Consider the following 12,329-nt stretch of genomic DNA (forward strand, 5'->3'; position numbering starts at 1 on the left):
TGGAAAATTTGGAGACAGAAAACAAGTATGAAATTATGCGATATAGCACAGAGAATGAATTAGGGTATACTGGAGTTGAAAGAGAATTGTTCTCCTAATTGAAGATTTTCATCCCACATATCCTTATTTTACAGTTCATCCTCTCCTTAGTAGTTAATAATTGAAATTGTCATCAACTACCGACCTGGACAGAGTAGCACACTGTCAGAAGGTTTGCAGAGTGCAACTACTGTTTGGCTTGGAAAAAACAAACAAACTTAAAATGTGTTTGAATATCCTACAGTTTTCTTATTCAGAGTTTCAGATTTCTTATTTAAAATACACGATCTTTAAAAAGCTTACACTAGGGTTCACAGTATGCGTCCACATGTGTAACCATAAGATTTAGTTAAAAGTCTCAGTGTATGTTGGTGTACTGTTTTCCTAGTCAAAATTAAACTAAAACATGCAGTTTTGCACAAACCTTAACTATATTAATATCTACATCTACACCAAAAATGCAGATATCCATGGTAGAATAATAGCTTTGAAAATTACTTACTGTACTATAACTATAGCAGCTAGCAAGAATCTAAGCACAGCTCTTCACTTTAGTGTGAATGGAGATTACTACCAAGAATTCTTACGGAACACACTCTGTGAACCCTGTGCTATGTGTCTGAGCTTGGTTTATATACTGCTCGAATACCATCCCCTCAAACATCCCCTGTACACACTGGTTTGGAATCAGACATTAGGGCTGGTCTACATGATGCACTAGTCCACACTAGACGGGCGTAAATTCTAGTGTGTTGCATACTAACTGGGCTGGCATCCACTACAAAGCTGCATTACTGTAGCACTCTTTGAAACAGGCCAGTTAGTGCACAACATGCTAGTGTGCACTAGAATTTACACTCCTCTAGTGCTGACTAATGCACTATGTGGACAAGCCCTTAGCGCCCAGCTAGAAACAACCACACTGAAGAATGCCTTCCACTGTGGACAGAGCCTTAATGGGTTCCACTGTGGACAGAGCTTTCAGGGGGAAAGGGTTTTCTGTCCAGATTCATCAAGTCAGCTAAGCACAGAATCCTATCATGACTCTTTTCAAATTTAAGAGGAATGCTGGTACACAGAGCCAAATTAATACTAACCAGATTAGGAGAATGAAATGTTTTTCAGTACATCCAGAAGCAATCTAACTTAAAACGTGATGCTTCTTACCTGATCAACTGGAAAATGCGTTTGAGGTAGGATTTAATTTCTCTTACTGCCTCCTGTAGTAACCGCCGATTGGCTCCCACTCCAACGTAAGTCATTCTGTACACAGCTACTAATGTCTCTACAAGCCTCCCCAGAGGGTGGAGAGGGGTGTCACAGGCCTGTTTGGAGAGGTATTAATCAGAGTCACCAGCTATGCAGCAGTAAGACACAGATCCAAGAGACAGAAATGTTATCCCTTATGAATAAAAAACTTGAGTACAAGAGACGCAAGCAGGAGTCTCAGTTCAACTACTCAAGGTTCAATAATTTAACCTTTTTAAAAAGTTATACATGCATATCAACTACATACAACATACTACACATATAAACTAACTTCAGAAATAGTCAAAACTTTATTTTGACCGTAAAGTTTACACTTAGCTGAAAAGTGTAGCAAACTCCTCTATTAGGTAAGAATTCACACTACAGCCGCCTCAGGTAATTCAGCAAATCATCTATGCAGTTATACAGAAAACCCACAAAATATTTCAGTAACCTCACAAGCACTTCAGAATTCTACAGAATGCTCTATTGGGACCCAAACACTTTTTAGGGTGATGAAACATAAGAAGCAAGGAACAGACTCCACGAGCAGATTGGTATTACCAGAGAAGTGACCATGAGGGCTCAAACTTTAGAGAAAGTAGTACCCATATATTTTTCTTAATAATTGGTTGGTTAGGTGAATTTGGCAATTACTTGAGAGAGCAAGAACTTAACTAGGACCTTACTACAGAGAGTAAGACACTGTACATTGATACTGACTGAAATCAGCTGGATAATTTAAGTGGAAATGAACAAGTTACGACACCTGAAATCATGCTTTATAGACAACAGCCAGCAATATTAGAGGATGCTCACGATACCTTTATTAAATATTTCTTGATATTTTCATATTTCTCTAGTGTGAAGGCACCAACATGTTGTGGAATGAACTCTAAACTCTCCAGTGTCTGAGTGTGTGAACGACTCAATAGTTCTGGGCTGTAGAGATATAAGGACAGAGATATTGTATGGATTATACATGAAATAGGTACAGTACATGTGCATATATTTAATCAGATTTTACAGTCTAAAGATATATGACAAAAAAATTTTTTTTTAATTATATGTCTTAAAGTGTGGTGGGAGGATAAATGGTATATTAGGAAACACTTCCCTTCTCAAACCTCTTAAATGTTGACACTGTGGTTCACACTGAACTTTCTTGCTCCTTCTGCATCTAATACATGCAAATGTGCCTATCACCACTTGAACAATATTGCCTCAATTTCATCTCTGCTGAAGTCCTCATCCATACTTTTATCTCTTCTCAACTCTGCTACTGCAATTTACTTCTCTGTGGCCTTCCAAAAATCTCACCTCTACAGAATCCAGGATGTGCAGAATGCTGCTGCCCACTTTGTCATGTCTATGAAACAACATGACCTCACTATATCTCTTTGGTAGAAATATCCATGGAGTTGAACACTGATTTCAGTATCATGTTCAAAATGGCTACTTGTCTGAAAAACCCTGCATAGATTTGCTCCAGCTGTCTCTTGGATCTCTCCCACCTTCATCTAATGCCAACTTCCTCTTTTCCTTTGCACAATTGACACACTTGGTACAAGAGCCTTCCCTAAAGCTCTTTAAAGCCTTTCTGTACCTATTTTCTTTATTAGCGATCTCCAAATTTCAAATCTTCTCCCTAGCTTCTACCTCAGCGTCTCTTCTCCGCAGCTTTTATTTCTTATTTGAACTTTTCAAATACATTATGAATCATTCTGAGAAGTATAAAAGTTGGATTATGTTCTGTACTAACTAAATCCTCTATTACAGAGTTTTTACTTCACTGTCAAGTATCAGGGGGTAGCTGTGTTAGTTATCCACAAAACAAGGAGTCCAGTTGCACCTTAAAGACTAAACAGATTTATCTGGGCATAAGCTTTCATGGGTAAAAAACCACTTTTTCAGATGCAACTGTACTGTATATTTTAAATATACTTCAAAACAGATCATGACTGTTTCTAAACATGATTTAAAATAACTTAAGATATAGACACTTATGTAAATATACAAATATGTTTAAGGAAAATCTCTAATACATATCAATCTGTTGTGACAGATATGGCACTTTCCCAACATATCCTGGACAAACCTTACTGAATTAAGTTAAAATATCTTAGGAATTCATTTTATTACGAAAGCAAATGTTTATGTATTAGTGTGGGATTGTATGTATGGTCTTTAGTGGTGGGGAGATATGAGTGGGTGGTGTTATGAGCTTCAAAAGGACTCTTAAAAATGAATCAGACAAGACAACTTTCAGTTGAATGGGTACCCCCTAGGAAATACTTGAAGAAGAAGGATGGAATTCTGCCCTCCAGACCCATTCTGAAGAGAAACCCATTGTCTGGCTGATTACCTATTCAGGGTCTCCGCAGATCAAAGACCCAAACTCTATAAAGAAAAGATTCAGATTCATAGATGTGTTTCTTCTGAGCTAACAGCTGTTATGAACTTGTGACTCCTTTGTGGGTTTGAAGAACTGTTCACCTGCCACTGCCAGAGCCCTTGTTATAGTTAGGGTAATCTCTGGTAAACATATTAGCATGTAGGTAGGTTCTTTTGTTTGTGATTTTTTTTATGTTTTCTCTGTAATGCTTTCACCTTAAGAATAAATATACTTGCTTAGAAAGGGCGGTGTAGCTAACTTATACCTATGGGCAATTATGCGGTTTACAGCCTCTGAGGAGAAAAACAAAGAAGGCCTACTTAGGTAGTCTGACTTGCTGGGGTACTCAGTGAAGGTAGGGAACTGTGCAGCCTGAAAACCGTGCAGTCAGTCAGGAGACAGACATGTCTCTCCACCCAAGAGAGGCAATGACTAGGGAGCTGAAAGCTTATGAGTGGGTACCGATGAAGGACGAGAGGGAGTGAATACAGGTGCAGTTGCCCTGCACTCTGACACCTGTATCCACTCACACATATATTGCAAAATATGTATAACACCATCTGTAATGATCTAAACTATCTCCTACCAACGGATCTGTTCTGAAAAAGAGATTTTGCATTATGAGGTGAAGTTAAACAATGCACTTCTGAAATTTTCATTAACTATAGATATCTCAAAGAAGTTTTCCTAGTCTTCCCTTGGTGTGATCCCAGCTTCTTCTGAAATAATTTCTTCATCCTGGCTACTATACTTCTGGACACTAACCTGTTTTTGTGTTGACGGCGGTTGGTGGTCAGAGCCACAGCAATGCTGTCCCAAGCCTTCCATCTGTCTCCCTGGCCTGGATTCTCACAACCCAGCTGGTGCCAGCATTCTTCAAACACTGCCTTCCATTTCTCATCAGCAGGCACGGCTAGGTTTCCAAGCTTCCTCCTGATAAAATCATCACCAAATGCCACTCTGATTTCAGACAGTCTTGGAACACAACCCAGTGTGAAACTGCACCTAATTATATCTGTGTGCTTGTAAGATATTCACACTTGTTTGAGGAAATCTGAACATTTAAGATTATATGAATATTAAGTCTTGTGTCTAATGTTATTATTGGACCATTGTAAACTGACCTGGTATATAAAATATCTTTTCTGTTAAGCGTTAGGATTGAATCTAGAACTACTCTGATCTAGAGTAGTTTGACTATCAAAAATTTCTGAAGAGTTCATTTAAGGATTAGCATGGCCCTTATGTTTCTCACTGCAAAGAGAAGCCTTGAAATGTACAGCAATCTGTGTACCTAATAACATTAACAGATTAAACAGAAACTGATACCCCTTCCACAGCTAGAAATGTCAGTCTACTCTTTTTAATAGTGTCTTCCTATGAGACACATAATCTGTTATAATATGGAACACATGTGGTTCCTCAAATATGCATTGCTTTGATGTAATAAATGGTTTTGAGACAAAGGAATGTGCTGCATTTGGCTGTGTCTACTTTCACCATTGTTGATACTCCCAGAAAAAAAGCCTGGAGATCCCCAGAATGAACAAAAGTTACCAGTGATCGACAGTTGTATACAGATTTATGTATAGCCATTAAGATGTTATCGATATGGATAGTTTTTTATTAGTATTCAATTTATTTCACAGCACTTGAGAACTAAGCACAATGAGAACTGCCAGCACTTTGACTGAAACTTTGTCTAGTTTCATACTATCACAAAAGGTGGGCGCTAGCCCTTTTCACAACGATACCAATAGATTACGAACATCAAGGCAACTTGGAAAAAAAAAAAGAGATAGAACTCTTGTTGTTTCACAGCCAGTCTTCACAAGTGTGTACATACATTTATTCATAGACTCCCTACTGGGGTGAAAAGCAGACAGCTAGCTAAGACTGCAAGTGTTCAGTTCAGCAGGGATGCCTGTTTAACTTTGCATTAGGTTGTAGGTGTCACTGCTGTCAAAAGAAACTACCAGTGAATGCTTCAGGAAGCACAGTGACAAGCTAGCCAAGTAAATACACGTGGGTTATAGTTCTCATTCTAACATACGTTTCTGAAATTTCAGAGTGAGCTTTAGTGATCCTGAAACTGAAGAATCTATAATACAAGTATAACCAGGCACAATGCTAGTAAATACTGTGAAGCTTCATCCACAGCTCTGCCAATGAATTTTTGGACAAATGAGAACAAGGATGAAATCAAAATGTATCTTCGTTATGACTTAAAAAGAGACTCAAACACAGGTCTTAGAGACAACAAGTCAGCAGACTAACCCAACGTGCCACTTGTTCCTGATGTTTTCTAGAATTAGCTTTGCCAAGGTGTGAAAACACCATCGTTTGTGATCCAGGAGGTTCCCCCAGTACATTTCCAGTTGCTGTTAGCTACTTTCTCTGCACAGCCCTAGTTCTACTAATATGTTGGGTTTTTTTAAAAACAGATTTCTCCACAGAACTAATGACAGGTCAAAAGGTCTGTGGCCAACAATCCTGCAAATATAAACTATCCCATTCTTTTCCCCTGCAGTCTCTAAACACAGTCATATAACTTGCGTTCTGAAGCGGTCATTATCTTCACCCCCAGCTAGTGTTCTTGGGAGAAGAAAGGAAAAACCATGAGAGAAAAGTAAGCCTCCCAAAGTCCACCATCCTGCACCTTGTCTTCAAGGGCCCGCAATTCCTGCTCAGCAATGCAATGCAGTAATGCCATGCCCTGACCCTTCTCCAACCAGAGAGTTGCTGTGAATGACCCTAGGAAAGCTACAGAAAGTCAAAAGACACTGTTCCAGATCAAATGTTTTTTCCTGAACGTAGCTAGCTTTGAATGAGATTGGTAATGGATTTCAGTTACACTCAAACGCACTACTCTATACTATCAGAATAGCAGCGATTCCCCACCCATAACTCACAATGCTTTAGGTCTGTCCTTCTCACTGTCATACAAGCTGGGTTTGAAGTAGGTTCCAGTGATTTTTATCCCAGATCCCCATTCTCCAGTGAAGAGACCTTCAATGTAATCTCCATTTGGCAAGGTCAGGGTTCCCTTGTGGGGGAGAAAGAGAATTAAACTGAATCCCACTGAGAAATGATTCAAAGAAGAGAACAAATTTACAAAAAGGTACCCAAAAAGTATAATTACAACCTTTCCACTAAGGGTCCAGTTATCTGAAAACTCTCCTTCATAAATTGTATCATCTTCAGAAAGCAAAATCCCAGTCCCCTATATAAAGGGAAAAAACCCGTAATTAACACAACAGAGCAATTATGGACACATGGCATATACAGTAGTCACTATTAAAAAGACCGCATTCTAGGTATAGAGATATCCTAGGAGATCTCAGATTATATCCACTGGCAACTGTTGACTTTTTAAAGTGACAGCTACTATAGGAGATTGCAGTAAAATGTAGACCAGTCATTACAAAGACTATTTTAAAATTACAGGACAGAACTGAAGTGTTAGATTTTGATAGTGATATGTAGAGTGCTGCACAGGATAAACAGCTGGGGAAAAAAGAATATATAGTTTAAGGTCCAACTCACCATCATTTTGTTGTTGCTAAACGCTCCTTCATAGTACAGTCCAAACTGAGTAACCACAACACCATTTCCCTGGCAGAGGTCATCTTGCCATGTTCCCATATATTTTTCTCCTCTGCAGAAATAGGAAAGTATATCTAGATAAAATAGCCTAATTTTTACAGGAAAAAGTGCTTATTATATCTGCTCTCAATTGGGCTCCACTAGGACATTGAAAATGTGATGTCACAAGTTCAGGAAGTCACATGCCATACATTTGAACTCTGTATGGTGTTTTTTAATCTGGTTTAATTAGTTTAATGGAAAGAGGATTCTCACCAGCAGAAATATATATAAACCTTAACTAAAATACTAACTTAACTAAACTAACCTTAACTAAAAATACTCTGAAATGACTGGATGTGGCAAGAGTGTTATTATGAAATTTAGTATTTCAGATGTTCTGGGAGATTTGAGTGTATAAAGAACAGAAAACTCAATAATAATGGGGGGTTTCAACTATCCCCATACTGACTGAGTACATGTCAGCTTAGGATGGGATGCAGAGATGAATGTTCTTGACACTATGAAGGACTGTTTCTTGGAGTAGCTAGTCCCGAAACCCACAAGAGGAGAGGCAATTCTTGATTTAGTCCGAAGAGGAGCACAGGATCAGATCAAGAGGTGAATATAGCTGGACTGGTTGATAATATCAATCGTAATATAATTAAGTTTAACATCTTCATGGGGAGAAAAACAACTCACCAAAAGAGCCCACCACAGTAGCATTTAACTTCAGAAAGGGCAATACACAAAAATTAGGAAGCTATTTAAACAGAAATTAAAAAGGTATAAGTCACAAAAGTGAAAGGCCTGCAACCTACATAGAAACTTTTTTAAAACACCATAATAGAGGTGCAAATTAAATGTGTACCCCAAAATTGAAAAACATAGTAAGAGGATCAAAGAAGTGCCATTATGGGTAAACAAAATGAAAGAAGCAGTTAGAGGCAAAAAAAGTTATCCTTTAAAAACTGGAAGTTAAACCCTATTGAAGAAAATAAAAAGGAGCATGAACACTTGGAAGTCACGTGTAAAAGTATAATTAGGCAGCCCAAGAAAGAATTTGAAGAGCAACTAGCCAAAGATTCAAAAACTACAGCAAAAAAAATTATGTACATCAGAAGCAGGAAACTGCCAAACAAGCAGTGGGGTCACTGAATGATGAAGGTGCTAAAGGAGCACTCAAGAAAGATAAGGCCATTGCAGAGAAGCTAAATTAATTCTTTGCATAGATTTACACTGCAGAGGATGTGGGGGAGATTCCCACATCTGAACCATTCTTTTAGGTGACAAATCTGAGGAACTGTCCCAGATTGAGGTGTCAGTAGAGGAGGTTTTGATTAAACAAACTGTAATAAGTCACCAGGACCAGATGATATTCTCCCAAGAGTTCTGAAGGAGCTCATATATGAAATTGCAGACCTAACTATGGTATGGAATCTAGCCTTAAAATCAGCTTCGGTACCAAACGACTGGAAGATAGCTAACGTGACACCAATTTTTTTAAAAAGGCACCAGAGGTGATCCTGGCAATTACAGGCTGGTAAGCCTAACTTCAGTACCAGGCACACTGGTTGAAACAATTGTAAAGAACAGAATTGTCAAACACAGATGAACACAGCATGTTGGGCAAGAGTCAACATGGCTTTTGTAAAGGGAAACCATGCCTCACCAACTTATTGGAATTCTCTGAGCAGGGTCAAAGACATGGACAATGGGGATACAGTGGATATAACGTACTAGGACTTTCAGAAAGCCTTTGACAAAGTCCCTCACTGACGGTTCTTAAGCAATGTAATCAGTCATGGGATAAGAGAGAAGCGAAGTAATCAATCAGGGATCAGTAACTGGTTAAAATACAGGAAACAAAAGGGCAGGAATAAATGGTCAGTTTTCAGAATGGAAAGAAGTGATTAACAGTGTTCCCCAGGGATCTGTACTGGGTCAGCACTGTTTAACATATTCATAAATGATCTGGAAAAAGGGGTAAACAGGGAGGTGGCAAAATTTTCAGACGATACAAAATGATTCAAGATAGTTAAGTCCAAAGCAGACTGCAAAGAGCTACAAAGAGACTCACAAAACTGGGTGACTGGACAACAAAGTGGCAGGTGAAATTGAATGTTGACAAATGCAAAGTATACACAATCCCAACAATACATACAAAATGATGGGGTCTAAATTAGTTGTTACCAATCAAGAAAGATCTTGGAGTCATTGTGGATAATTCTCTGAAAACATCTGCTCAATGTGCAGCAGCAGTCAAAAAAACTAATATTAGGAACCATTAGAAAAAAGGGACAGCGCATAAGACAGAAAATATCATAATGCTACTATATAAATCCATGGTATACCCACACTTTGAATACTACACGCAGTTCTGGTCTCCCCATCTCAAAAAAAGATATATTCGAAATGGAAAAGGTACAGAGAAGGACAACAAAAATTACAGGGGATACGGAAGGAGAGATTAAAAAGGCTGGGAATTTTCAGTTTGGAGAAGAAAGGACTAAGAGGGGATGTGATAGACAGCTATAAAAATTGTGACTGGTGCAGAAAAAGAATAAGGACGCATTATTTATTCCTTCACATAACACAAGAACCAAGGGTCAACCCAATGAAATTAATAGGCAGCAGATTTAAAACAAACACAAGGAAGTACTTCTTCACATAATGCACAGTCAACCTGGGGAATTCTGTGCCAACTTTGTGGAACTCATTGCCAAGGGATGCTGAAGGCCCAAACTATAATGAGGTTCAAAAAAAAAAAAAGAACTAGTTAGGTTCATGGAAGATAGGTCTGTCAATGGCTATTAGCCAAGATGGCTAGGGATGCCACCCTGTGCTCTGGAGTCCCTAGCCTCTGATTGCCAGAAGCTGGGACTGGATGACAGGGGGTGGATCACAAAATAATTACCTGTTCTGCTCATTCCCTCTAAAGCACCTGGCATTGGCCAGTGTCAGAAGACAGGATATTGGGGTAGATGGACCATTGGTCTGACCCATTATGTTCTTATTTTCAGAAACTGAAAGTTTTAATAAAGCAGAACACAATAAGCCAACATCTAAGCAAGTAGACCTAAACAACTGCTACAGAAGTAACAAGGGAAAAGCCTGCTGGCTGATCTGGATCAGCATAAACTGAGCTTTGGAAAGAGCCACATAAAAGGAGATCCTTACTGATGTGAGGCATGTGCAGAGGGTGAGTGAAGGTTAGATGAAACAAAATAAGATTTCCTTACAATCTTTTTTACCCAGACCTCTTGACTGAATCTTTGATTCCATGACAAACTAACCTGCCCTCACTTGAGCGGGCCCACATTATATACTGGGGTAGGACCAATAAGGGAGGAAGAAGGCAAGTTCCACAGGCTGCAGTTAAATTCAAGAGGGTATGGGGGGAGAAAAAAAAAAAAACACTGTCAGAATAGTCATTTGGTTCATGGACTAATTATATTTAAAGCAAAGGGCTGAAATAAACCAATCAACCAGACATTCATTTTGAGGGTTCTGCAGTATCAAACAAACATTGAGAAAATAAGAGCCATTCTGAAAGAAAGATATTTTGGATAACAACTAAACCTGATTGCTGTCATAAATAGATTAGAGGATCTGAGTTATTTCTTACACATAAACATATGAATCTTTCAAGGCCACTGAAAGACACACGCAAAGGGGCCTTTCCTTTCCAAGTAAAAGGGATCAGCTTAGACTGTATGAATTTAATTGTATGCTTGGAAGTAGATCGAACACTCTCTTCATTTTTTAACTGTCCATGAAAAGGCATATGGTTTTATGTATTTCATGGTCTTCAATTAGTAAGTGAAACCAACTTACAAATGACTTAAAAAAAACCAAAAAACCAAAAGAAACAAACGAAAAAAAACCAAGGGAGCCCAATGACGACTAAACAAATATAATTTTGCCTATGGAATATTTTGCTTTGGCACTCAAGAAAATACAGCCATGATAGAGAGGAAGCTCAATAATGTATTTACCCGGAAAAAAAAAAAAAAAAAAAAAAGCTGCTTGCCACTTAGTACCATGGCCTAGTGGGAGATGCTGGTTTGATTCATGGTTTCAGCCACTCCTGTCTGGTTGGGACTTCTTAGGAAGAAGATGCAGCAGGCTAAGCTTCTGGGACGGAGGAGGGGAGAGGTAAATTTCGGGCTTTGCTCAAAGTCACTATCGCTGCCCAGTAAGACACTAATGGATGAAAGCAGTCTATCCATTCCTTATTCACAGTGCCTTGAGTAAACATACTGAAAGAAATCCTCCTGCCCAAAAACCAATGTTTAATTAAAGTTAAAGAAATATAAAATTCCACATTGCCTTTGATTTTTAATTATCTACAGAGGTGGCAGTGAAAGCTACTTTCTGAAGTCTCCTCCAAAATTCCTAGCTTTTCATAAAGCCAAAACTGAACTTGCAAGTGAAGAGTATTTCAATAGCAAGAATGGCAGGCCTGATACGTGGTTAAGTATTATGGAAGTCTGAAGAATTTTGAGGAAAGTACCTTATGATCAGGACCAAATGTGAAACTGATGTTAAGAACAAACTACAGAGGCCAGAACAGTTCTCCCTCTCATTAAAAACCCAGACCCTGGGTCATGGCTTTTTACTCTTCTACCTCGTAGATGGGCTTTCAGCTCTGAACTAGGACCAGCCACCTTAGCTTCCACGAAAAGCTCTTAGATTGGAGAAAGGAGACCTTGGCAGAGAGGGTTCAGGTGTTTTGTACAGGTGGCTCCTATTTACTTACCTCTGCTCATATAGAATCAGGGGTTTTAAGTACACTCCTGCTACTTACCCCATCTTTTCATTTTGCTCATTCATGAGGAGATGAAGTAACTTGCCCCCAGCTGCCAGAATGAATCAGTGGCTTTACCTGGATTAGAATCCAAGATGACCTAGTTCCTAAATCTTTACTCTAATCAATGGGCAACTCAGCCTTCTGGCTGATGGGATGAGAGAACACTACATATGCCATTTGCAAAGCATGCAGATGTACGGATGGTATTGAAGAAGCTATCACAGTCAGTGCCACACTTCAAGCAGAAGT

At 38.8% G+C, this 12,329-nt stretch overlaps 1 protein-coding gene across 6 annotated transcripts in view; it reads right to left on the reverse strand.

Annotated features, from left to right (window-relative positions):
* Positions 1-12,329, reverse strand: part of ALS2 (alsin Rho guanine nucleotide exchange factor ALS2) — a 68,956-nt gene that overhangs the window by 13,536 nt on the left and 43,091 nt on the right. For all 6 annotated transcript variants that reach the window (XM_075118080.1, XM_048869432.2, XM_048869434.2 and 3 more), the window contains 6 exons: positions 7,229-7,340; positions 6,828-6,905; positions 6,595-6,728; positions 4,448-4,615; positions 2,112-2,229; positions 1,207-1,364 (listed from right to left, as the gene is read on the reverse strand). In XM_075118080.1, the coding sequence (XP_074974181.1) occupies positions 1,207-1,364; positions 2,112-2,229; positions 4,448-4,615; positions 6,595-6,728; positions 6,828-6,905; positions 7,229-7,340 (768 nt within the window). The remainder of the gene's footprint in view (positions 1-1,206; positions 1,365-2,111; positions 2,230-4,447; positions 4,616-6,594; positions 6,729-6,827; positions 6,906-7,228; positions 7,341-12,329) is intronic.

This window comes from Caretta caretta, chromosome 11 (assembly GCF_965140235.1).
Source record: "Caretta caretta isolate rCarCar2 chromosome 11, rCarCar1.hap1, whole genome shotgun sequence".
In the NCBI taxonomy this organism is placed as follows: domain Eukaryota; kingdom Metazoa; phylum Chordata; order Testudines; family Cheloniidae; genus Caretta; species Caretta caretta.